Source organism: Notolepis coatsorum (genome assembly GCF_963971535.1).
Source record: "Notolepis coatsorum genome assembly, chromosome: 3".
NCBI lineage: Eukaryota > Metazoa > Chordata > Actinopteri > Aulopiformes > Paralepididae > Notolepis > Notolepis coatsorum.
In genome coordinates this window covers 142,377,391-142,404,354 of record NC_140167.1, presented here as the reverse complement: position 1 = coordinate 142,404,354, position 26,964 = coordinate 142,377,391, and the positions used below count along the sequence as shown (strand labels likewise).

The 26,964-nt window shown below is 46.5% G+C and overlaps 1 protein-coding gene across 1 annotated transcript in view; it reads right to left on the bottom strand.

Moving 5' to 3' along the window:
• Positions 1 to 26,964, bottom strand: part of sympk (symplekin) — an 87,640-nt gene that overhangs the window by 55,389 nt on the left and 5,287 nt on the right. Inside the window, exons 6-11 of the mRNA XM_084309736.1 lie at positions 26,769 to 26,895; positions 24,929 to 25,181; positions 24,234 to 24,404; positions 10,334 to 10,573; positions 9,910 to 10,061; positions 290 to 440 (exon numbers count right to left, since the gene is read on the bottom strand). Coding sequence (XP_084165862.1) covers positions 290 to 440; positions 9,910 to 10,061; positions 10,334 to 10,573; positions 24,234 to 24,404; positions 24,929 to 25,181; positions 26,769 to 26,895 — 1,094 coding nt within the window. The remainder of the gene's footprint in view (positions 1 to 289; positions 441 to 9,909; positions 10,062 to 10,333; positions 10,574 to 24,233; positions 24,405 to 24,928; positions 25,182 to 26,768; positions 26,896 to 26,964) is intronic.

Sequence of the window (26,964 nt, the reverse complement as noted above, 5' to 3'; positions counted from 1 at the left end):
CTCCCAGGTATGTGTAGTGTAGAACGGGGCGTTGCTGAGAAACGTTGCTAAACACAAAAGTTAAGTCCAAGGCGCTTCAGCCAAGACAGCATATAGGCAACTCTTGGGAGGAAGACACATCAGTGCTCCAGTGTTTTGCTTCAGGTCATCCATTTCAAGTGCTCAGGTAAAAAGCCTTGCCTAAACAACGCTAAAGATTGAAAAATCCATAGATAAATATAAAACTGACTGAAGTGAAGTCAGTCCACCCCTGGTTTACATAGACGCTCCACTTCTTCCAACCACTGACCTGGACCGATCCCGGCTGCAGTCATCTGTGTGGCCATCAGCCGAGCTAAGTGTTTGATCTGAGCGTCGGTCCCTGCAGACTCCACTGGTGTGTATGTGGCCTGGAAGGAAGCAGGCATGATTTCTGGCAGGTACACCATGCTGATTAGTACCTGGAAGAGAAGAGCAGCACAGAGGTTTCACTTTGATAGAATGTTTTACTTGTTTTTACTTCTTAGCAAAAGATCACTGTAGGAATTCAGGAGCAGTCCACCTCAGGCTCAGACATTAGCTTCCCTGGGTATCTGTGCTCACCACCGACATCCAGGCTTAATACCATTATATATATACCATTACCACTACCATTACCACTTCCCCCTTGAGAAGATCACCCTTGGAGGTGTGATCCATGTGTGTGTCTTGGGGCCTTTAACTGTGTGCTGTTGGACCTTACCAGCCGGCTTCCTGTTGTCTGCTTTCAGACTCTGGCATTTGACACAGCGTTTGACAAACTGACTGACATCTGTCCACATTCTAGGCCAAAAAGCTACTCCATGAAGCAGTTTGTAGGTCTTGAATATCCCAACATGGCCACTTAGAGGGTTATCATGATAGTCTGGGAGCCAGTGGAGTCGCGTGGGTAAAATAACAGAGGATGCCAAAAAAAAAGTTATTAAAAAAAGTATTATAAAAGCCAAGCAGTCACCATGTACCAGGGGTGTACAGTGCGACATATATGTTGCACGTGCGACACTGACGTCAGTCTGTGCGATGAATGAATTGACTTCACTAGCACGGGTGCGATGGCCCGTGGCGCAAGCAAAAAAATAAATAAAAAATGTGACGGTAAATGAATGGACCACGGCGCTATCCACTTGGTACTTGTAGTCTTGTGCGATTAAATAATGTCCCTTCTGCGTAAGACTCCATATATCAAACACCAAATCCCATAATCCCTAGCGAACAATATCCCCGCGAGTTGCGAGCAGTGACTCTATCCGCTCGGCTCAGCTCACAACACAGCAGGTGAGCAGGACTCGTCTCAGCAGCAGACAGTAGCCTTTGGAACGCGGATATTGAAACAGAGCTAGTGGATAGTGTTGTCGCGACCCAAAACAAATCCCTGCTGTTTTATTCGGCAACGGGTCAAATGCATATAACATGCTTTGCAATCCTCGCGTCATAAAGTCCGAAATTAACGTTACGTTAGCATGAGCTAACAACAAGCTGTTTATAGCCATATAGAGAGAACAGCAGACGGGCAGAGTGAGGAAGAGGGGGCAGACATTCTCCCTTCTCTGTGTGTGTGTGTGTGTGTGCGTTTGGAAAGATCACATGAAGTCAGACGAGTATATTATATTGATAGTAAATGTACTGAGGGTGGACAGATAATGTTGATATTTAAACATAAAAAATACAATACAAAATAAATGTATTCATGATCATGCAACATAAAACGGTTGCGTGTTGTGAGTTCCAAAACATTTAACTTAAAGTTTAAAGCTCAATATATCAAAACGTGGCACTTTACAGTGAACAGGAGGTCTATGTGTATTAAAAACAATAGATTGTTTTTCCTTTAAAAGTCTGGAAGAGGTCAAAAATAAAAATGTCAAATGATATTTCCGTTGCCTTTTTTGAGTTGATCTAAATGTTACTGATTGTGTTAAATGGGCTTATGTTATGATATCGTCTCATATCGATTGCAGGCACCTGCATCGTATCATATCGTGGCATATATCAGCAAATATCGTATTGTTGTCCAAAGAATCTATATCGTATCGTATCGTGATGAAACTGGTGATTCCCACCCCTAGTAGAGTCCATACACCCAACACCAAATCCCATAATTCCTTACACGTAACGTGTCTGGCTGTGTGACGTCAACTTGTCAGCATAAAATGACAGCCAAACATGGCACTGCAACTAAATAACACGAATACAATAGGCACATTTGTGACTGTTACAAATATAACACATTTTATACTTGTGCTACAAGATTTTGGCCTGTGCTACAAAACGATCAACCTCTGTAGCACCAGTGCTATGTGCAAAAAAAGTTAACGTACAGCCCTGCCATGTACAGTATGGCTCGGCGGCCAGTCAAACCAAGCAGTCACCATGTACAGTATGGCTCGGCGGCCAGTCAAACCAAGCAGTACCTAGCCCCTTTCGTGACTGCGATGCACTGTAATCATAACAACTACTACCTTACACTGTAATCATAACTACTACCTTACACTGTAATCATAACTACTACTACCTTACACTGTAATCATACTTGCATTTGGCGTTGGGTGCATGATGCGCATGTGCTGTGATGGCACACCAGGCAGCCAAATACAGAAATACAGCTGTTTTGAGCATTGTTGACCAGTTTATAAAAATGACTTAAAATGTTTATTAGCAACACCAAGCTTTCAAACCGCGCCGCGTGTGTGTGTGAAACCCTAATAGAATGCTGGGTACCTTTGAAATTTATATTGGATATATTTTGGACCCACCACTAGCTTTTAAGCAGTGCTTGGTGGTGCAAATTAACCTGGCTACTACGGAGGAATAAGTGACTGCGTATTCGAGCCCCTGGCTTGCATCGCAGTCACAAAAGGGGCTACAACCAAGCTAGCTTGGTTTCGTTCGTTAGCATACCTGGTCAATGTGGTTCTCCTGGACAGATAGATTTGTTGTTAAATCAGAATATCCACAGTGGTGTGCTGTGCTGGTCCCCAGTAAAGGTCCCGCCGGCGAAAAATAAGTTGCTGCTCAATGAATGAATCCGAGAGAGGAATCCGAATTTCCGCTCTCTAACTAGTGCTATATCCTTCATTGAAAGTGCCCGCGAGGCAATGACGTTTGGTCACGTTTAGCTTAATGTGATTTGATTGGCCAGAAGCAAAATTAGACTATATTCCCCTACCTAGAACCAAGCTGGGCCATGTTAACACTTTGATTGCCTAAGGCTAAATTCATGATATACCATCCGTTGCCAGCTCTATTTAACATGGAGAAGTTCCCCTTCTTTGCAGGGCTATAACTTTTTTAATTCTATTGCTAGATTGCCATTATTAGGGCCCATTCAAGGTCCTATATGTATTGTTCATTGTGTAGCAACGTTAACACTTTTTCATTCACATATTCATACTAAAATAATGGTCTAAAGTATAAGTATGTTTTCATCTCTTTCTGCAGCTTTCTCCAGAACGTGATTTATAGCCCCAAATGCATTATATTGATGATGAAATACAGTTTGATAGCAATCGGCGCGATATAAAAAATTCCAACTGGACGTACTTCTGGAAGTTACTACACGTCATCTGATGTTGACCGGATGGGCGAGGGGGCATTTATAATTCCGTGGGCAGCGTTATACCATTCATCTAATGTAGGTCATATGTTCATCATAGCAGTTAGTATCGAACACGGTAATATTACACGCTAAAACTCACCCCAGTCTCCTCGGGCCATTGGGCGGTCAGCGTAGCGTAGACAGTTTTCCATTATGGGATGTCGAAATACCCGGTCCATTTCCAGGTTGTATAATAGTATATACGTCCAAATCATGTTGTTTATCGAGTTATTGGCAACGGATCGCTATGTATTGTGTCGAGCTCGAGTCCCGGGACCTATAGCGAGTGCCCGGAAGTAATATGGGTGATCACCACTTCATCCACATGACTTCCTCTTTGGGCGATATGCCGATCGGCCACCAGATGGCGCTCTTGAACCGCTAGAGGATTGAGAGGAGATCATAACTGTGTGTGAAGGCTGCAGAGGGGAAATATGATTCCGATCACAGATTTTTGAAATATTGATATCAAAGACGAGTTACGGCATCCTAGGCAACTTGAGCATGGCTAGGAAAGACGCCTAAACACGTTTCCGGCACTTAAAGTGTTAAAGGAAAACTAAATGTTTGGGAAATTAGCTCATTTAACATCTTCCCTGGAGTTAGACAAGAAGATACATACCTTTTTTGTCTCTGTGCATGCATTAGGCTTAGGGAACAGTCGCTCCGTTAGCGTAGCTTAGCTTCATCAATGGAAGTGGGGCAGAGTTAGAGCCTGACGTTCCCTACAGTGCCCTACAGTCACGAAATACACTCCAAATACAACTCCAAAACGTTCCTGTAAACATGTTGTGACCTGTGTATTTACCACGTGGAGAAATAAAAAATAATTGAATTCGACAATTACATTTTCTAAGCAAATATACTCTGAACAATTTTTTCCCGAACCACTCCTCTCTGGGCGCAGTCAGTGATTTCAACGTGTCGCCGTGTTTGTTGAGGATCCGAACCGATTGAAGTTTATGGATACCATGACTTAAAATCCTCTTACCTTGACGATTAAAAGCCTCCCCAATTTAGAAAACAGTATTCCAATGGCTGGTCTTGATATACTGCACGCTAACGGAGCTAACCAGCAACCGGACACTCAAGCAGATAACGAGAGCAATGACTTCCTTTCTGGGGGGGGTTTCAAAATAAAAGAGCGACGTCTATAGCAGCGGAATGTTTATTTTGTACATTATCTAACGTTAACACGAACCTAAACTAACTTTAGGTTAGTTGTAACGTTAGTTTAGGTTCGTGTTAACGTTAGATAATGTACAAAATAAACGTATTCCGCTGCTATAGACGTCGCTCTTTTATTTTGAAACCCCCCAGAAAGGAAGTCATTATATTTGCTTTAGTGTCCGGTTAGCTTTAGTGTCCGGTTAGCTCCGTTAGCGTGCAGTATATCAAGACCAGCCATTGGAATACTGTTTTCTAAATTGGGGAGGCTTTTAATCGTCAAGGTAAGAGGATTTTAAGTCATGGTATCCATAAACTTCAATCGGTTCGGATCCTTTGAATGAATGAGAATGTCAACAAACACGGCGACACGTTGAAATCACTGACTGCGCTCAGAGAGGAGTGGTTCGGGAAAAAATAGTTCCGAGTATATTTGCTTAGAAAACATAATTGTCGAATTCAATTATTTTTGAATTATTATTATATGGAGTGTATTTTGTGTGTATTCGGCACTGTAGGGAACGTCAGGCTCTAACTCTGCCCCACTTCCAGTGATGAAGCTAAGCTACGCTAACGGAGCGACTGTTCCCTAAGCCTAATGCATGCACAGAGACAAAAAAGGTATGTATCTTCTTGTCTAACTCCAGGGAAGATGTTAAATAAGCAAATTTCCCAAAATGTTGGAGTTTTCCTTAAAGGGGAACTATCTTATAAATGGCCTTTTTCAGTGTTTAGCATTGTTTCCTAGCTATGTGGACTTATATTAATATGATCTATGTCTCTAATTCTCATATTGGCGCATTCTTCCAATTCTCCTCTCACAATATTCACCCTCACTGAACTGAGTCATCTGAAAATGTGCTGATTTGTGATGTCAGAGAGACTCAGCTGCATAATAATGTGGCCCCATGTGGCATCAGGCCACACAGTGGCTGGAGCCCAGGCTCAAAACGGCTTAAGATCTTGAGGTAGAAAAATGCTGTTTGAGTACTTGATTAGAAATACAAAACAATGAATTAAAAAAAGAAAAAAATTACAGAGGTGTTCCATAAACTCACAGGAATTGTGTAAAAGTGCCCAAATAGTGAAAGAAATTGTAAAATAGTTCCCCTTTAAGGCTTAGGCGCTAAGCCCATTAATAATAAGAATTAGTTCAACATGGGGGCGGTCAGGTGGCGTAGCGAAGATTGCGCTCGTCACCAATGCAAGAGGCTGCGGTCTCGACTCCCGAAGTCAGCATTGCCTCTGGCTTGGGCTGATCGCTATACTAACCCGTTTGGCTGGGTTAGGGGGAGGGAAGTCACGGGTGGGGATCTGGCGTTGTGGACAGCGACGCCTACAGGGTAGGTCTGGGCGCTTGCTCAGCGGAGGCAGGAATGGATGAAGGCAGCGTGACCTCCCACGCGTTACACTTCACCAATGAGAGTCCTCGCTGCCAGGTGAAAAAAGAGTCACTGGCTGTCGCCACACGTGTCAGAGGAAGCGTGCGGAGGACTTCAGGATTCCCTTGTACCGACCAGTTGGAGAACATGCGCACAACAAACAGGTAGGGGAGGGGGGGAATTGGCACAACGACTAAATTGGGACGGGGAAAAAAAGAGAAAAATCTGAGAAAGAGGATACAAAAAAAAGAATTAGTTCAACAGAAAGGTATAGATTAGGCTATCACCTAAAGTCTGTTGGTTGCTATGAGTTCAGCCTCAACCGAGCTCAGTCTAATAAACGTCTCTTCTTTCTCTGTTATCCTCTGACCGTCGCCGTCGGCAGATCGATGCGGGAGTATGGTATTCCTCCTCTCCCTTGGCAACACCACAACACCGTTTCCAACAAATAACGGCACTAACGTTACCACCACAGCGCTGTAGCAAAACACCTCTCTCTCCTCACTTTTATTCTCCAACTAACGGTTATCTTTTCTTTTTCTCTGTTCAATATGTGTTGAGTGGCTCGGCTGTATACAAAACTAACGGTATAACTTTGTCTCCGTTCCAATGCGCGCTGTAAGCAGCGGCGATACAAGGAGCATATATATACGGGTGAACAATAAAACACTATCAGGTCAACAGTAAATATATATCTTACAAATAAAACAATATATATATATAGAAAATAATAATAGGGCTCCACGACCGCGTTACACTCTCCCAGGTCGCACGTATTTTTCAGACATTGCCCTGTACCCGAGCTCTACCAGGCAGTGTATTCGCACATTGATAGCCTTCTGAAAGAAGACGTTTCTTCAATTAGCTTTACCAGTGATATTTGGAGCTCTGATGTCAGCCCCATGTCAATGCTGAGTTTGACAGCTCAGTGGATTGACGCATACTTCCAACTCCGTAAAGCGCTCCTGCATTCACAAGAGTTCTCCGGCTCCCATACTGCTTCAGCCTGCAGTGCTGGCATGGCAACAGCATTCGAGAATATGTTCCAGACGTGGCATATTCCGAAAGAAAATATTCATGTCATACTCCGAGATAATGCCCGAAACGTGGTCAAATGCATGAAAGACGCAGGATTACAAAGTTTGGGATGTATGGCCCACGCGCTTCAGCTGGCTGTCCAGTGTCCCCACCAATGTTCCGAGACATATTTGTATAATTGTTAGGCTATTTGAATCCACCATTTAGGGCTGGTGTATTCAAATAGCCTAACAAATTAAATGTAATATGTCTCGGAACATTGGCCCGCAGATGCACCGTGCTGCAAACCAAAGAAATGTGAACTCAAGAAGCCAAAACAAAGTTTAGCCTGTTTTAGAAGGCTATAGCCAAAGTTGCCTTTTACCACCGCATAGCCTATATTTTACACAGGCTAATTGTTTTTTTATTCGTTTTAACTTTCAGCCTGTTAATAAATGTGTCGTTAATTCAGTATTTAACTTCTTGAATTCATATTTATTTAGGCTATGCTAATTAAAAACACAAATGTTATGGACATCTAATTTAATTATCTGCTTATTTATTAATGCTTCAATTCATTCAGAAACGTTGCAGCAAACAATCCATATGTGCATTTGTTTACATAATGATAACGTACATAAATAACATAATATTATTGAGGGAGGAAAAAAAGGAAAGTGATACCTACTTCACCCTGTTAGTCAAGTTGAACTATCGCTCTGACTCAGACTGTGGGTGTGTGGGGGGGGGGGGGGGGGATGTCTCGCAGATATATATTTTTTCTGTAGGTAACGTTACATTTGGTTGACAATTTACTGACCGACTTTCACGACACTCCATATTTACGTAGCTATCTAACCAGCACTGTAAACCGGGACCCAGCCCAAACCATCACTGTGACGTCACCATCCAGCTAAATCTAAAATGGCGGCGCCCATGGCAAAAACAAGGAAATTACATTTGAGTTTTCAGACAAATAAGCAGGATTTCACATTTGATTATAGGACCATGTACACAACAAAGAAACTAGGCTCATATTGTTTAACGATTCATCTCCCCTTTAACACTTTGAGTGCCAACGACGAGATATCTCGTTTGTTCATGCCGACCGTTCAGTGCCAACAATGATGGATCGCGTTTAAATTTTTTTAAGCTATTTGAATTCATATTTCATCAATCTAGCCTCACGTTAGTGCTGCAAACTCTCTCTGAGCTCCATTGGGAAAATACCGCCCCCTATCGTCTCTCCCTGTGGTACTGCACCCCTTTGGAATGGATTGAATGAAACGCATGGGGGGGGGGGGGGAATCCTGCTTCCTCATTTTACTTCTCAGGCAAGTCACCCGAGACGATCGGATTCATTGCAGAGCCCCAGAACAGCGTGGAATACATATTTCCAGTACCCAGCGTTGAATCAATAAACGCGATCGATATTTGGAATGGCGATCAGGAATTGGAATAATCTTTTTGGAGAACATCTGATCTGAGGTAAGGAATCTATTTTACCAGTCTTAGGATAATCAGAGCTTTTTTCACAGAGATATCAACGTGTGCTCTGTGTGTGTGTGTGCGTGTGTGTGTGTGCTGATAAGGAAATTAGATAATAGATTTTTCAGCCCGCTTCTATAGCGTGCATAAGTACACATATACTATCGATAATCTAGCGTTTATTTGAAAACGATTCATGAATAGGCCGAAAAATGACAGTTTTTTGTGTATTCCAGAATATTCCAGTAAAGGCGTTTATCACAGAATCTTTATATTTCCCTGAAACTTTCAAAAAACAAGTTTTTCAAAATGGTATAAAACGGAAATGAACTGATTAAAAAAACAATCCGTTTCGACAATGTTGACTGCAAACAAGTCATTGATAAGCGACGGCCAGATTATACACATAGCCATAATTTAAGATGTAGTTTATGCGTTCGCAAATATGAGAGCTCTATCATTGAAGTGGACGCTGGCACTCAAGCGCTATTTCTGGCGCCCCCTGCTGGCACTCAAAGTGTTAAGGGATAGTTAGATAAACAACTTTTTAGGTGTAAATATTATTGCAAAAAAGGACCGCTCTACCTCCTGAGCTACTGTCGCCCATGTGTAGCAAAATGTCACTTACTAGATATACTTTTTTTTTTTTTATCCACTTTTTCTCCCATTTTTCCATATTTTCTCCCATCCCAATTTCGTATCATCCAATTCAACCCTCCCCTGTCACGAACGCTGTTTCTTGCCTCCCACAAGCCGGCTGCAATGTGGACTAAGTCATACATAGCACAAGTCCCCTCCGGTACTTGAGGTAACAGCAGTCGCATCTTTTCACCTGCGCAGCTCGATCTCTCAGTGTCGAGGAGTAACGCGTGGGAGGCTCACGCTGCCCCCGACACTTCCTGATTCTACTGCGCAGGCGCACCAACCGACTTGTAGGAGTCGCTTGTTCACAACGTTCGATCCCCACCCTTCAGTTTTCCCTCCCCGTAATACGGCCAATGTGTATTACTGCGGACGACCAGCCAAACTGAAAAACAATGTGGAGAGCTGGATTCGAACACGCGAATCCTAGCGTCTCCACACTGGTGGCGAGTGCCTTGCCCACTACACCACCTAGCCGCCCTACGGTAGATATACTTTAATAATCCCCTTAGAGAAATTCAATCAGGGTGTCACAGCAGCATTGCATTGAGCATCACAGTCAAAGTGAGAAATGATTGACGGACGGTCACTCCAGCTCACCAGATTGGCTACGTTCTCGGGGGTGAGCAGTGGGCGTAGGAAGTCAGCAGTGAGGTCTATAGAGGAATGTGCTACTGGCACAGTGGACGGCTTGGAGACAGACAGCGGAGCCGGTTCCTCCTTGTCCTCGTCCTCATCCATCAGGGCAGGCTCTGAATACAGACCAACGAGTTGTGTGATGTTGGATCATTTGAAAAATAATAATACATTTCCCCTATACTTCCCCTATTTAATACTTTTTTTTATGTATATAGTGGCTTCAGAATGGGCTTCCTTGGCCCTAGGTTCATGCAACTTACGAAACACACATAACAAATGTAAACATTAAGTTCAAATTTAAGCATGAAAATCATCCAAAATTGGAAACAGGATTCACATGACCACTACTACTACTACTAGTACTGCTACTGCTACTACTACTAACCCATCTTGAGCTTCTTGCCCTCCGTGTATGGTTCGTGGCGAGGTCTTTTGCGCTGCTCGCGTGGTGCTGGCGTGGAGCGGGTGATCTCACTCTGAGGCATGCCCAGGTCCAGTAGCAACGTGCTGATCTGAGCCTGGAACTCCAGGCTGCAGGGATGCTTGAGCACAGCCACCAGGTGCAGCTTCAGGTTCTTTCTCACACTGCTCACCTGGGACTTGGCCAGAGTGGGCGGCAGGTTGGCTAGAGTGGAAAATTTGATAATTTTGATAAACATTTTAAAATAATTTTGATAAACAATATTTTTTTTAAATGTATAAATAAAAAGTATAACATATAAAAAATAAATCAGAATAAAAACACTTGCATGAGCTCGATTCAGAGTTGCAGATCAGAGTCTGGGACTTAGTTTTCTATGGGACTTGAGACCCGAGCATTACTCATTTACATTAATATTCCGGATACTAGCTAATATTCTGGTTACGGTCTTTAAAAAGGTATAATGTATATGCATTTTCATATCCTGATCACACCAATATCCCTGCATACATGAGTAACCAGAACATTGTGTATATTACCATGGAAATGGAACTTACACTGACCACTGCAAAAACATGGTAAACATGATCAAGTACATACATTAACTTTTCCTATGTCAAGGTGTTTATAAATCCAAATACAAGACAGAATACTTGGGAGTATCCCAAATATTGGATTATTAAAGGGGAGATGAAGCATTGAACAATGTGATCATAGTTTGTTTGTTGTGTACCTTGTGTAAGACAGGGTCCTATAATCAAATGTGAAATCCTGCTTATTCGTCTGAAAAACCAAATATAATTTCCCTGTTTTCCCCATGGGCGCCGCCATTTTGTTGCTGACGTCACAGTGTTGGTTTGGTCTGGCTCCTGCTGGGTAGCTGCCTAGTAAACATGGAGTGTCGTGTAAATGCAACGTTGCCTACCAAACAACGGGACCGCGGTGGTTCTTTTTGTATTGCTCCTGGCTGTTCAAACAAATTTTACTGTGTGAAAGAGAGGAAAGTTGGTTCATTTCCACAAACTACCAGTGAAATAAACAGTGTTGTTCAACCACCGTCGCGGGGCATTTAGCTACCTGGCTACCTAGCTCCAGTTCAACCACCGTCGCGGGGCATTTAGCTACCTGCCTACCTAGCTCCAGTTCAACCACCGTTGCGGGGCATTTAGCTACCTGGTTACCTAGCTCCAGTTCAACCACCGTCGCGGTTGTTTGGTAGGCAACGTTGCATTTACTGACACTCCATGTTTACTAGGCAGCTACCCAGCAGGAGCCAGACCAAACCAACACCTTGACGTCACCAAACAAAATGGCGGCGCCTGTTGTGAAGGGCCAGATTAAAGGCTGAGAATCTACATTTATTGTTTTATATACCTTGTATATTATTTATATATACACGTTATATCCCTTTAAGCCTGCGTTTGAATCCCAGTAATATTCACTTTCCTCATTGGATAACGTTATCGGCGCCAGACGGCGAGCCCCTAAAGTCAGGTTCAAAGGCGAGTCCAGGCATGTTGGAACATGCCTGGAGCCGGCGCATTGATTTGAGACGAGAACTGAGGTTCGGCACTAGAAAGCCACTTAAGTATATATATCGCGGCAGGTGCGAACAGTAGCTGTTCATCAAGTTCAGTGTGATTCTAATGTAGTGAGAAGCAGTTCGTCTAACAGAGCGTTGAGAACCACGTGCGAATTGAATAGTAAAAGTGTCAGATTTAATGTAGTAACGTCAAGTTCGACTTAGCTTAATGTGAAGTAAGAGTCGTTATTTATTGTGTATCGTGCCATCAGCAGTTCGTTCGTGTGCAGCATTACCCAGCAGTTCGTTCGTTTAGCTAGTGGAACCTTAGCCAGTGTGCGTGGACTAAATACATTGGTGCCAGTACACGAGGAGGGCCTAGTTGGAGAACCTACTGGACATGTGCATATTGGAACCGACGGCGGCGATTGCAGAACCAGTATTGGTTGGATTATAGTGATTGTGGAACGTACTACCCTTGGAGAAGAGCATCGTTAATACCCACTGTCGTTTGGATTTAACCACCGTGAGGATCTACTTCGGGCTGGCTTCGTGGACCGAAGCTAGCTGGCTATCATCATTGCTATCGTGCAATTGGATTACAGTTATTGCTTTGTTGCTGAGCATTTGGATTACAAGGACTGGATTCTGTACGTGAACCCCCTTCTTCTTCAATTGAACAGACTGAGTATCCGAACATTCTTCTTCCCTCCAGAGCTTACATCTCTGGGAGGAAACCCCTTGTCTCCAGCGGTACCAGCGTTTCCCCCTATACTACCATCCTACGCCAGGCGGCGTTAGCCTAGTACCCCATCGTAGGAATTATTCTATTCCCACTGACTTTTGCTACTGACTGACGCATATTCTTCGCCATACAAGCGCAACCTTAATTCTCATATCTGTACAATTTGCTGCATAATAATAAATACCCTCAATGATATTTCTTTGTCACTGTGCCGTGTTATTATGAGCGTCTGCCATAATTAGTTGTACTGTCTGGCAAGTAATACTAAGTACATAATTAGCAGTGGTTTAATCTATCACAATCTTTAATACAGTCAGGGTTTTGTAACCCCTCAGTTACAATTGGTCCTTCGAGCCGGAGGGTATCAGTAATCTTAATATCATATTAATATTGATATGGCCAGCGGCGGACACTCTCCAGACGGCTCTCCCAAACTAGAGCGCCCTAGGCGCAAACGTCAGCCACCTCCACAACTGGAGGACTACGCTTTCGTTTTACCTCCTAGCTTATCTAAAAAGACCTTAAGCATGGATAAAACTGATAGCTTAAGCATGCCCAATCCTATCGACTTGTCGGCCCCACCAGTAGAGACCCCAGTGGGTTCAAACGAAACTGACTTAGCTCACGGGGGGAACAAGCGGGACATGACGTGACTATACCCCAAGACAGCGCCACCGGGATAGACCCCGGAGCGCCCAAGGATAAAGAAAGCGCCACCGGGATAGACCCCGGAACGCAAGACCACCAAGAGCGCGCACCCGAGATAGACCTCGGCGCGCACCCAAGAGAAGAGTACCGCGTCTTAGAGATGGACCTCGGGCGCGGGAGAAATCAAGAAGCAGCGCTCAAGAGATGGACCTCGGAGCGCGCCAAGAGAACAGGTCCCCACCAAGTCCTGTCAGCGCCCGATCACCTCCATCAGTGTCATCCCCCAGCGAGGCTGACCAGCGACTAGCACAAGCCTTGATCACCACACTAACTGCATCAACCGAAAGAGACCGTCTCCAAGCACAGACACTTAGTGAGCGCGAACACTCTGCAGTGGAACGAGAGCGCCTCCAAGCGCAACAACAGAGTGCGCGCGAACAGTCTGCAGTGGAGCGCGAACGTCTCCAAGCGCAACAACAGAGTGAGCACGAACGCATCCGACTGGAAGAGAGTCGCCTCCAGGCTGACGCAGCGATGACTATCGGACTGGAAGAAAGGCGCCTCCAGGTTGAAGAGAACATTCAGCGAGACCGCACCAACGCGCAACGCGATGCACAGCGCGACGCCGCCAATGCACAGCGCGAAGCGGAGCGAGACCGTCTGCAGGCGCAGATGATAGAACAATTGATCCAGAGGGCGACCCCCCCCTCCTCCACACGGAGCTCCCGGAGATCATCACGACACGGGTCGAGGGCACCTTCCCCTACCCGACAAATCTACACGGGACCCAGCCAACAGGAAGAACCTGCCTACGTCGCCGAGCCCCCTCCCCGACCGGTCTATACGGGACCCAGCCAACGGGAAGAACCTGCCTACGTCGCCGAGAAACTAACTAGAAGACTCCAGGACCTAGCGGAGGACGAGGGAGGACAGCAAGCCCACCAGCACGAACCTACTTTGGACCAGGAGGCCCAGTACAGCCCCGACCTCAGCCCCGAGTCACTGCGTTACAAACCCCCAACCCAACCCATACACAGTCAGCACCGAGGAGCAGCACCTGGGGGCCCGGCCTCTGGTACCCACCCAGCACTAACCCACGACCACCCGTACGGGGAGACTCGCCCAGGAGGCCTCTCCCGCTACGCGCATCGGTGTCCCAGCCATCCATGGCATCTTACCTTGGAACACCCACGTTCCCAGACTTTACGCGTGAGGACAGAGCACAGTATACGGAACTACGCATGTGTTTAGAGACTATAATGTCCGATGTACACGACGAGTCTTATAAATATGCCATCCTCCTCAAGCATCTTAAAGTGCCCAGAGCGCATAACATAGCGCTGGCATATTTGAACTCAAGAACCCCCTACTCAGATGCTCTGGTGGCCCTCGACGCGCGCTATGGACGCATATGGGATTACGTGATCCAAGAAATACGAGATATCGACCGCCTCCCCCCAGCCAAAGACAATAGAGCACTAGATGACCTCTCTATCAAGGTACAATCCCTTGTGGGGATGCTGGGGTCACAAAAGGAGAAGGGGAGATATGAACTATATGCAAATTCCAACGTGGAGCGGATACTGGAGAAGCTCCCTCCAGCCCGTCAAGAGCGTTTTCGGCGGCAGAAAGACCACCGTGACCCCCACGGCCCAGAACCATCCCTCCTAGACCTGGCTGATTTCCTCGCGAGGGAGGTCAGCAGTCTACGACTAGACACATTCGTGTGGAGTGGCTGGACCGAGGAGGTTCAATGACAACCGCCGGTCCGTGACCGTTATGCACCAGGCCGAGTCAGTGCCGCAGCACAAGAACCACAACACCCCCCCCGCGAAGGGAAAGTGGAAGATTGCCTGCCAGTATTGTGAACATGAACATTGGCTGTCTCAATGTGACAAAGGCAAAGGGAACTGCTCCCGCCTACCTCCGGTCAATGGTCTCTAACTACACACCCTCAAGACCCCTACGCTCTGCATCTTCTGGCCGCCTCAGACCTACTCCTATCCAAGCTCCGGGAGGGTCATCAAAGAGAAGTCGCCTATTCTCAGTCCTTGCCCCACAATGGTGGAATGAACTACCCACCCCAGTTAGGACAGCCGAAACACGTCCAATCTTTCGCCGTCGACTAAAGACGCACTTCTTCAACCATTATCTGAATTTAAAAAAAAAAAAAAATCTAACCCTAACTAACCATACTGTCATGCACTTGTCCTAATAAACTAACCTACACTGTAGCACTCAACACTTTGATGAACATTGTTACTCAGCTGATAAGAGTTGTGCTCTTCCTGATGGCTTGTCGTACAGAACTTGTAAGTCGCTTTGGATAAAAGCGTCAGCTAAATGACTAAATGTAAATGTAAATGTAAATGTGACACCTTTAAGAAGCTGACTGCTGACGAAGTGAGTCAGTGGATCAAAGCGAACCGCCGCTGCTTCCGCTGCGCGCGCAGCCACATGGCAGCTGAGTGCCGCCTGAAGAAAAGATGCAGCAAGTGCGACGGCGCCCACCTGGATGTCCTACACGACAGCAACAAGAGGAGACCCGGACCACAAAGCAGCTCGAGAGTAAATGTCATGTATATAGACCCTGCGAAGAGCGGGAGCTCCCGAGTGCTCTTGAAGGTGGTCCGAGTGCTCCTAAGCTACGAGGACAAGGTCCTGGACACTTACGCCGTCCTCGACGATGGGTCTGAAAAGACTCTCCTCGCTTCCGCCGCAGCCCAGTTGGGCCTGCGGGGTACCGAAGAAACAATGACAATCCGTACTATTCGGCGAGACCTAAAGACCATAAAGGGCGAAAACGTCTCATTCACAATAGCAGCGGTCGAGCAGCCCGAGAAGCGGTACAGCATCACTAATGCCTTCACAAGCCATGACATAGGTCTGTCACGTTATACCTACCCCATCCCACAGCTGATGGAGAAATACGTGCACCTACGCCAACTGCCTATACCGTTCATCGACGGCGCCACCCCGACCCTGCTCATAGGCTCCGACCACGCGGACCTCATCGTCCCAATGGACGCGGTCCACATCGGACCCAGAGGCTGCCCAGCCGCGGTCAATACCCGCCTGGGTTGGACGCTACAAGGCCCCCTCTCCGGGTCTTCCAACCGACCGACAGCCACCCGCTGCCTCTACACGAGGGTAAGCGACGACGACACCACCCTCTTGCAGCACGTCGAGAGACTATGGACATTAGACTCGATGCCCTTCAAGAACGAACGGAAACTAGTTCGTTCCAAGGAAGACAAGTATGCCATAGCTCTCCTCGAGCAGAAGACAAAGAGGGTCGAGGTCGACGGAGTGATGAGATACGCAACTCCACTCTTGAGGCGAGAGGGGATGCCCACCCTCCATGCATCAAAGAAAGCGACACAACGCTATCTACTGAACACCGAGCGGCGTCTAGCCAAAGACCCCCCTCAAGCCACTATATACCGCGCCGAGATCGACAAACTGATCACAGCGGGACATATAAAGAAAATCGACAATCAAGAGGCAGACCAGACGACTGAATCCTGGTACGTGCCCCACCACAAGGTCCACCACAACGGCAAGAACCGCATTGTATTCAACTGCAGTTACCAGATCGGACTACAGAACCTGAATAAATTGCTATTACCCGGCACGACACTCGGCCCCTCCCTCCTCGGCGTACTACTACGTTTCCGCCAGGACAAGGTGGCCATCAGCGGTGAGATCAAAGGGATGTTCCTGCAGGTGCGACTGATGGAGGAGGACAAGCCCCTGCTGCGGTTCCTGTGGAGAGAGGATCAACGATGAACAACCCTCCATCTATCAATGGGAGGTCCCCCCCTTCGGCACCACATGCAGCCCATGCTGCGCCACGTTTGCACTACAAAAGCACGTGACCGAAGACCCTGGAGCTGACGAGGAGGTCAGACAAAGAGTAGAGAGGAGTTTCTACGTGGACAACTGCCTACAAAGCGTATCAACGCCAGAAGAAGCCGAAGCCATCCTGCTTAAGCTCCGAGCCTCCCTGATCAAAGGCGGCTTCGACCTTAGGCAGTGGGCCAGCAGTGACCCTCAAGTACTTCGCAGCCTCTCCCCAGAGACAAAGGCAGCAAGCAGCGAGACCTGGATGGCGACCACCCCAGGTGAAGCACAGGAAATTACATTGGGCCTCGTCTGGCGCTTCAAAACAGACTCGCTCCATTATAAACACACACCCCTGACCCAGGAGCAGGGAAGGTCGACCCCTCTACCGACCACTCGACGGAGCGTATACAGAACACTCGCAAGCCAATACGACCCGCTGGGGTGTATCCTACCTTACACCACTCGGGCGAAGATGCTTGTGCGAGAACTGTGGGACAAGGAGCAGGGCTGGGATGACCCCATACCCGACCACCTGGCTTCCACCTGGAGAGAGTGGGAGGGAGAACTCAACTCGCTCCAAAATGTGAACATTCGCCGGAGCTACTTCCCACCCACAGTGCGGCTGGAGACGTGTCAGATGGACCTGCACGTCTTCAGTGACGCCTCAGAAGTAGCTTACGGTTCGGTGGCTTACTTGAGAGCCCGAGAGGAGGGAGGAGAAGTACACACAGCCTTCGTCCTGGCTCGCTCAAGAATAGCCCCCCGCAAGCAACAATCTATCCCGCGTCTAGAGCTCTGCGCAGCTCTGGTAGGCGCGCAACTCGCCACGCTGATACAACGTGAACTCACCATAACGGTGCGAAAGACAATCCTGTGGTCAGACTCCATGACTGTGCTCACATGGATCCAGTCCGATTCTTGTCGATACAAAGTCTTCGTCGGAGTCCGAGTCACCGAGATTCAAGACTTGGTAGGTTCAGCGTGCTGGAGGTACGTTGACACCAAGCAGAACCCAGCAGATGTCATCACACGGGGGATGTCCCTAGCCGACCTCACACGTCCCAACATTTACAGTGACGGTCCTGAGTTCCTCAAGCTCCCGGAGGAGGAGTGGCCTACCCCCACACCACGGGAGGCTAGTCAAGAGGAGGCAGAGATCAAGAAGTCTATGTTCTGCGGGCTGACGCACGCCCCAGCTCCAACGGACCCTAACATAGACGACTGCTTAACCCTTGAGAGTGCTCAGAAAAAGACATTCTTGTGGCACCACCCTGAGGTTCCCCCCACCACAGACATTGACGCATCGAACTACGCAGAGGCAGCACTCCTTCTGCTAAAGAGAGCCCAAAGAGACTCATTTCCAGATGAGCTAGACTGCCTGCAAGGGAAAAAGCCAATCCCCTCAGACAGCCGACTGCTCACTTTGGCCCCCGAGCTCGACACCCAGGACCTCATCAGGGTGGGATGATGTCAAGCATCCTATCGTCCTCAACAGCCGACACAAGGTAACCGAGCTGATCATACAGAAGTACGACGAGGATGTGCACCACGCGGGGGCAGAGAGAGTCTTCGCTGAGATCCGACGACGTTACTGGATACTGCAAGGGAGAGAAGCAGTACGTCGCTTCCAACGGACTTGTTTAAACTGTCGCAAGTGGCGAGCACAGCCCAGTATACCTATGATGGCCGACCTGCCTCCCTGCCGCCTCCGACTCGGCGAGAAGGCCTTCCACTCCACAGGCGTGGACTGCTTCGGCCCTTTCTACGTCAAGAAAGGAAGAGGGACAGAGAAGAGGTGGGGCATTGTGTACAAGTGTATGACCACACGAGCTGTTCATATAGAAATCCTCCAGACCATGAGTACGGATTCATTCCTCATGTCCTTCTGGAGATTTCAAGCCCGAAGAGGAAGCCCGTCTGTGTTGTTGTCCGATCAAGGGACAAACTTCAAAGGCGGAGAAAGAGAATTGAGAGTTTCCAGGCCATGGGTGAAGGACTTAAGACCCGCCTCGCTCCCTCTCAGATCAAATTCCAGTTCAACCCCCCGAACGCCCCTCATTTCGGGAGAGCCTGGGAAAGAGAAGTCCGTTCTATAAAGACTGCTCTGTACACCGTGCTTGGGGCCCAGACCGTGGCGGAAGAAGTCCTCACGACAGTCCTCACGGAGATCGAGGGCGTCTTGAACTCGAAGCCCCTCGGTTACGTCTCAAGTTATGTAGCAGACTTCGACCCAGTCACCCCAAACTATCTCTTGATGGGGCGGCTGGACCCTGCCCTTCCACAGGCGGTGTACAGACCTGAGGAAGTGAGCGGCCGAAGAATGTGGAGATACAGTCAGGTATTGGCTGACCAGTTTTGGAACAGTTTCCTCCTCCACTACCTACCGTCCCTCCAAGCCCGTCAGAAGTGGGTAAAGGACAGGGACAACCTGAAGGTGGACACAGTCGTTATGATCATAGACCAGTCACTACCCCGAGCTACGTGGCCGGCCGGCCGCGTAAGCAAAGTGATTACTGGTGCCGATGGGAAGGTCAGAGCGGCAGAAGTCGTAGTCCAAGGGCGGACTTACACCCGACCCGTGGCGAAGCTGATAGAGGTCCCGGAGCTCCCTGACTTCCCTGATGACGACCATGACCCACTGACTTTGTAGATTGCCTTACTCCTCACAACAAGTATTGAGCCGTTGACTGGACTATTAATCTGTCTCCCTTAACTAATTAGGTGCGGACTAATTAGGAGGCGGCTGTTGTGAAGGGCCAGATTAAAGGCTGAGAATCTACATTTGTTTTATATACCTTGTATATTATTTATATATACACGTTATATCCCTTTAAGCCTGCGTTTGAATCCCAGTAATATTCACTTTCCTCATTGGATAACGTTATCTGCGCCAGACGGCGAGCCCCTAAAGTCAGGTTCAAAGGCGAGTCCAGGCATGTTGGAACATGCCTGGAGCCGGCGCATTGATTCGAGACGAGAACTGAGGTTCGGCACTAGAAAGCCACTTAAGTATATATATCGCGGCAGGTGCGAACAGTAGCTGTTCATCAAGTTCAGTGTGATTCTAATGTAGTGAGAAGCAGTTCGTCTAACAGAGTGTTGAGAACCACGTGCGAATTGAATAGTAAAAGTGTCAGATTTAATGCAGTAACGTCAAGTTCGACTTAGCTTAATGTGAAGTAAGAGTCGTTATTTATTGTGTAGCGTGCCATCAGCAGTTCGTTCGTGTGCAGCATTACCCAGCAGTTCGTTCGTTTAGCTAGTGGAACCTTAGCCAGTGTGCGTGGACTAAATACATTGGTGCCAGTACACGAGGAGGGCCTAGTCGGAGAACCTACTGGACATGTGCATATTGGAACCGACGGCGGCGATTGCAGAACCAGTATTGGTTGGATTATAGTGATTGTGGAACGTACTACCCTTGGAGAAGAGCATCGTTAATACCCACTGTCGTTTGGATTTAACCACCGTGAGGATCTACTTCGGGCTGGCTTCGTGGACCGAAGCTAGCTGGCTATCATCATTGCTATCGTGCAATTGGATTACAGTTATTGCTTTGTTGCTGAGCATTTGGATTACAAGGACTGGATTCTGTACGTGAACCCCCTTCTTCTTCAATTGAACAGACTGAGTATCCGAACATTCTTCTTCCCTCCAGAGCTTACATCTCTGGGAGGAAACCCCTTGTCTCCAGCGGTACCAGCGTTTCCCCCTATACTACAGTACCATCCTATGCCAGGCGGCGTTAGCCTAGTACCCCATCGTAGGAATTATTCTATTCCCACTGACTTTTGCTACTGACTGACTTATGCATATTCTTCGCCATACAAGCGCAACCTTAATTCTCATATCTGTACAATTTGCTGCATAATAATAAATACCCTCAATGATATTTCTTTGTCACTGTGCCGTATTATTATGAGTGTCTGCCATAATTAGTTGTACTGTCTGGCAAGTAATACTAAGTACATAATTAGCAGTGGTTTAATCTATCACAATCTTTAATACAGTCATGGTTTTGTAACCCCTCAGTTACAGCGCCCATGTTGATAAATGCTTCAAAAAAGGACATAACAAATCGTTTTTTCTTAAAAACTGCTTATTTTTATAACGTGATTTTTTCTGTGGCTTATCTAAATACTAATTTGATGCTATGACTATGTTTATATTGCTATGCTTCATCTCCCCTGTGCATGTAAACTCACACATTAACACTTTGAGTGCCAGCAGGGGGCGCACGATTTAGCGCTCTATTCAATGAGAGGGCGAGCACATTTGCAAACGCATAAACTATATCTTAAATTATGGCTGTGTGTCTAATACGCCCGTCGCTTAACAATGACTTGCTTGCAGTCAACATTGTCAAAACGGATTGTTCGGTACATTTCCGTTTAATACCATTTTGAAAAACGCTCATTTTTGGACATTTCCAGAAAAAAATTGTGATTCTGCAGGAATCGCCCTTTACTGGAATACACAAAAAACGTTGTCATTTTTCGGCCTATTTATGAATCGTTTTCAAATAAACGCTAGATTATCTTGATATTATTTTTATTCAGTGTTTCAACAGACAAACAAAGGAGACAGGACAGACTAAATCAAGACATTACAGTGACAAATTTTAAAATATATACCCTCCCCCCTCCCAAAAAAAACAAACAAAAGAAACGCTAGATTATCGATACTATATGTGTACTTATGCACGCTAGAGAAGCGGGCTGAAAATCGATTCTCTTATTTCCTGATCAGCACACACACACACTTTGGGACACGTTGATATATCTGTGAAAAAAGCTCTGATTATCCCAAGACTGGTAAAATAGATTCCTTACCTCAGATCAGATGTTCTCCAAAAAGATTATTCCAATTCCTGATCGCCATTCCAAATATCGATCACATTTATTGATCCAACGCTGGGTGCTCCAACACATATTCCACACTGTTCTGAGGGACCACAAAGACTGCAATCGGCTCGGATTACATGCCTGACAAGTAAAATGTGGATTCCGGATTTTCTTTTTCCCATGCGTTTTCATTCAGTCCAATCCAAAGGGTGCATTACCATCCGGGAGACGATAGGGGGCGGTATTTTCCCTGTTCGAGCTCAGAGAGAGAGTCCCAGTGGTAACGTGAGGCTAGATTGATGAATAAATGGAAATCGCTAATAAAAAAATAACGATTCAGGGCTGTACAGTGCGAGATATATATCGCACGTGCTACAGCAACAGCGGTCTGTGCGATGAATGGATTTACTTCAGTAGCACTGGTGCGATAGGCATTCGGTTCATATCGATACTCTTATTTTGAAAATCCTGTCGCGGGTCTCATTTCCGCCTAAGCGCAGCTCCAGCTATAATAACTATGGCTCCGGCAGCTAGCAACGCTCAGTTCATATCGATACTCTTATTTTGAAAATCCGTGGTGTCGTGACTCATATCCGCTCCACAGCACACAACAGTACTTGTCTCAGTAGCGTCTGGAACGCAGACATTGCAACATAGCAAGGCTAGTGTGCTTATTTCGCGACCCAAAACAAATCCCTGCTGTTTTATTCCGCAACGGGTCAAATGCATATAACATGTAGGGATGCACCGAATGGGAAATTCTTGGCCGAAACCGATACCAAAAATAGGAAACAGTTGGCCGAAAACCGAAAGCCGAAAGGCCGAAAATGATTCATAGAATAGATTTTTTTTTTACCAATGTTGTTCAGCTACCCGATTATGGAAAAATATATGATTATGGCAAAACTTAACTTAAATAATAAATAATCACTATTATGGGTCTTTTTGTATCACAAACAGTACTGTATTTGCAAATCTGGTATGTCATAAATGTATAGATGTAGCAGTACTGTCTATCTGTATGTCATGTATGTCATATATGTCCTGATGAATTGAAAATGGGGGACCCTGATGTAAACAAGACGAAAGTCTTTCTCTGGTCTGCATCCCCTTAACAATTGTGTGTATTGAGCTGTACTGTATTGTACCCATTCTGCAATCTGTTAATAAAGTTTTCAATCAATCAGAGAGAGAGAGAGAGAGAGAGAGAGAGAGAGAGAAAGAGAGAAAGAGAGAAAGAGAGAGAGAGAGAGAGAGAGAAAGAGAGAGAGAGAGAAAGAGAGAGGCGGACATCTGTGCTCTACTGAGCGCACCTTTCTAGTCCCCAGATGACTTTGGCACAGTAGACGCGCGACAGACAGCGTCAATGTGAGAAACACAATCCCTCTCGCTCTGAATAATATGCATATTAGATCACTCAGTGATTAACCGCAACGGGCATATAGTAAATAAGGATAAAGTATGTTAAAGACGCATTTATTGGACTCGTTGCGCGCAGTTTACATAGAAACAGCGCGACTCCCGAGGAGATGCATTGCTCCCGAGTCCCAAGAGGAGTATCACGCAGGACTGAAGAGCTCACAGCGGCATGTAATGACTGAATCCGCGTTTTGATGACATCATCACAACAACACGCGTTAGGTTACAGGTTGCTTCTGTTTCGGTGATATATTTTCGGTGAAAAACCTCTTTCGGCCAAAAGCCGAAAGGCCATTTTTTTCGGTCACCGAAATTTCGGTGCATCCCTAATAACATGCTTTGCAATCCTCGCCATTCCTTTATGACCACGTCGTGTTTAAGACCGGAATTAACGTTCCGTTAGCATAAGCTAACAACAAGATAAAACCCTGTTCAGAGCAACAGAGAACAGCAGAGTGGGGACTGGGAAGGAGGGGGGGGGGCATTCTCCCTTCTGTGTGTGTGTGTGTGTGTGTGTGTGTGTGATATTTATATATATATACAGATGATATTTTCCACTCGCACCGGCCAGATTAGGGGGCAATTTGCGACGAGATGCTCGCAGTGTACAGCCCTGGGTCTGTGCTACAAAACTATCAACCTCTGTAGCACCAGTGCTATGTGCAAAAAAAGTTAACGTACAGCCCTGCGATTAATAACAAGATTTCTCGTTGTTGGCACTGAACGGTTGGCATGAAATAACAAGAATTCTCGTTGTTGGCACTCAAAGTGTTAAGGACTTGGCTTGGACTTGTTCGTGTTTAGCGAAGACAACAGCAATACCAGCTCAATCTCACTCACCATGCAACGTCTCGTAAGCCTGCACCACTTCAGACATAAACATGGGCCTTTGGCGGGCGATGTTGGCCAGGGAGCCTAGTGCTGTGGTCAGGTTGATGCTGGTGATGGCAGGGTGGACCATGAACTTCAGCAGCTGCTCCAGGGCAGCCTTTCCCTCGTCACACAAGGTATCTGATGGGGACAATGAGTTATGGCACATCAAGTAGTCTGAGGATGTTGACCACACATATAATAACCATTCCATTAGCCCAATTATCCTCCCCTTCCGCTTGCTGTTATTGAGGCCCCTCTTACCAGAGCGGATATAGGAATCTTTAACCACTAAATGATGAGGCCCCTCTTACCAGAGTGGATATACAGTAGTGATCATTAACCACTAAATGATGGGGCCCCTCTTACCAGAGCGGATATAGTCATTTTTAACCACTAAATGATGAGGCCCCTCTTGAGCGGATATAGGAATCTTTAACCACTAAATGATGAGGCCCCTCTTACCATAGCGGATATAGGAATCTTTAACCACTAAATGATGAGGCCCCTCTTACCAGAGCGGATATAGGAATCTTTAACCACTAAATGATGAGGCCCCTCTCACCGTAGCGGATATATTAATCTTTAACCACTAAATGATGGGGTGCCTCTTACCAGAGCGGATATAGTAATCTTTAACCACTAAATGATGAGGCCCCTCTTACCAGAGCGGATATAGGAATGGTCTCTCGGGATCTTGTCCAAGCTAATGTCCCCGTCGAGTCGCTTGGGAACGTCGGAGTCTGCTGTCCTCGGTGAGAGCGTGATTATGAGGGTCTCTGTGAACTTGATGGCGTGAGTGCGAACCCCGTCGTTTTCTGAGTCCAACAAGGCCAGGACGTCCCCCTTCATCTGGGTAACCATGTCCCAGCACGCTTCCTGCATCTCCGACACAGCTTTTGAGCGTGCCACCAACCACTGGGTCGAGAAAGAGACAAGGGATCAAGAAGAACCAGAGAAAGATCAAATCCTGAACACACACTGGGGCGGTCACATTTCCCCTAAAATTTTGTTTGAACAAATCAGAAGTAAAATAATTTGTTTGAAGTCATTCAAACTTTTATGTAATCAGAATCCACAATATAATATCAAGTCCATTTTATTATGAGGAGTCTGTATTAGACTACTGTCCTACTCTCACCCGTTGCCCCTCTCTGCTGGCACACTCCTACCAGCTTCCCATCTCTCAGTCTCACCTGGTTCATCTCTCTCCGTCTCACCTGGTTCATCTCTCCCTGTCTCACCTGGTTCATCTGTCTCACCTGGTTCATGTCTGTCTCACCTGGTTCATCTCTCCCTGTCTGACCTGGTTCATCTCTCTCTGTCTCACCTGGTTGAAATCTGTCTCACCTGGTTTATCTCGCTCTGTCTCACCTGGTTCATCTCTCTCTGTCTCACCTGGTTCATCTCTCTGTCTCACCTGGTTCATCTGTCTCACCTGGTTCATCCCCGTCTCATCTCTCTGTCTCACCTGGTTCATCTCCCTTTGTCTCACCTGGTTGATCTCCCTTTGTCTCACCTGGTTGATCTCCCTTTGTCTCACCTGGTTCATCTCTTGTCTCACCTGGTACATCTCTTGTCTCACCTGGTTCATCTATCTCCATCTCACCTGGTTCATCTCTCTCACCTGGTTCATCTCTCTCTCACCTGGTTCATCTCTCCATCTCACCTGGTTTATCTCTCTGTCTCACCTGGTTTATCTCTCTGTCTCACCTGGTTTATATCTTTCCGTCTCACCTGGTTCATCTCTCCGTCTCACCTGGTTCATCTCTCTCTCTCACCTGGTTCATCTCTCTCACCTGGTTCATCTCTCTGTCTCACCTGGTTTATCTCTCATCTCACCTGGTTCATCTCTCTGTCTCACCTGGTTTATCTCTGTCTCACCTGGTTTATCGCTCTGTCTCACCTGGTTCATCTCTCTGTATCACCTGGTTCATCTCTGTCTCACCTGGTTCATCTATCTCCGTCTCACCTGGTTCATCTCTCTGTATCACCTGGTTCATCTCTGTCTCACCTGGTTCATCCATCTCTGTCTCACCTGGTTCATCTATCTCCGTCTCACCTGGTTAATTTCTCGTAACATACATCAGGCTGGCACATCTGGGTATGCCGCCGTTACATTGTTTGAAAAGTGTGTTTTGTTAGTGCATCATGTTAAGTCAAGCTATTCCCTTCCAACACTGGCCACCATTGAGCGTTCACACCATTATGAAAAGTTAGTTTTGATCCGTTTTCAGGCCATTTCCTAATTTCCCTACCTGGAGATTTAATATTAACAAATGACCTAAAACTAAGATGTAATGACTATTTCTGGGCAACGATGGTCTTCAGTGTGATTTGTCCTAAAGTTGTAGTTTATGAACAAACGCCACCTAATTGCCGTTTATTCCCGAAGTTGTTTCCCCCCAAATTTGGCGTGGCATGACCAAAATCCAGTGCCATTGGCGTATTGCCGGTCTGATGTATGAAAACCTTTAGGACCATGGTTTAAGGGTCCATCGTTACCTGCAGGGCGACTTTGTACAGCTGAGTGAGTGTGAGGATGGCCTTCTTCACCACATTCACACTTTCGTCCCTCAGCAGCATGTTCAGGTTAGCAATCAGTCTGAGCAGGAGCTCATTGTCCGTTTTACTGATGAGACATGGGAAAGTAAAATGTTGAGAGGGAACACAGTATTTTAGTTGTGAACATGCAAAAAAT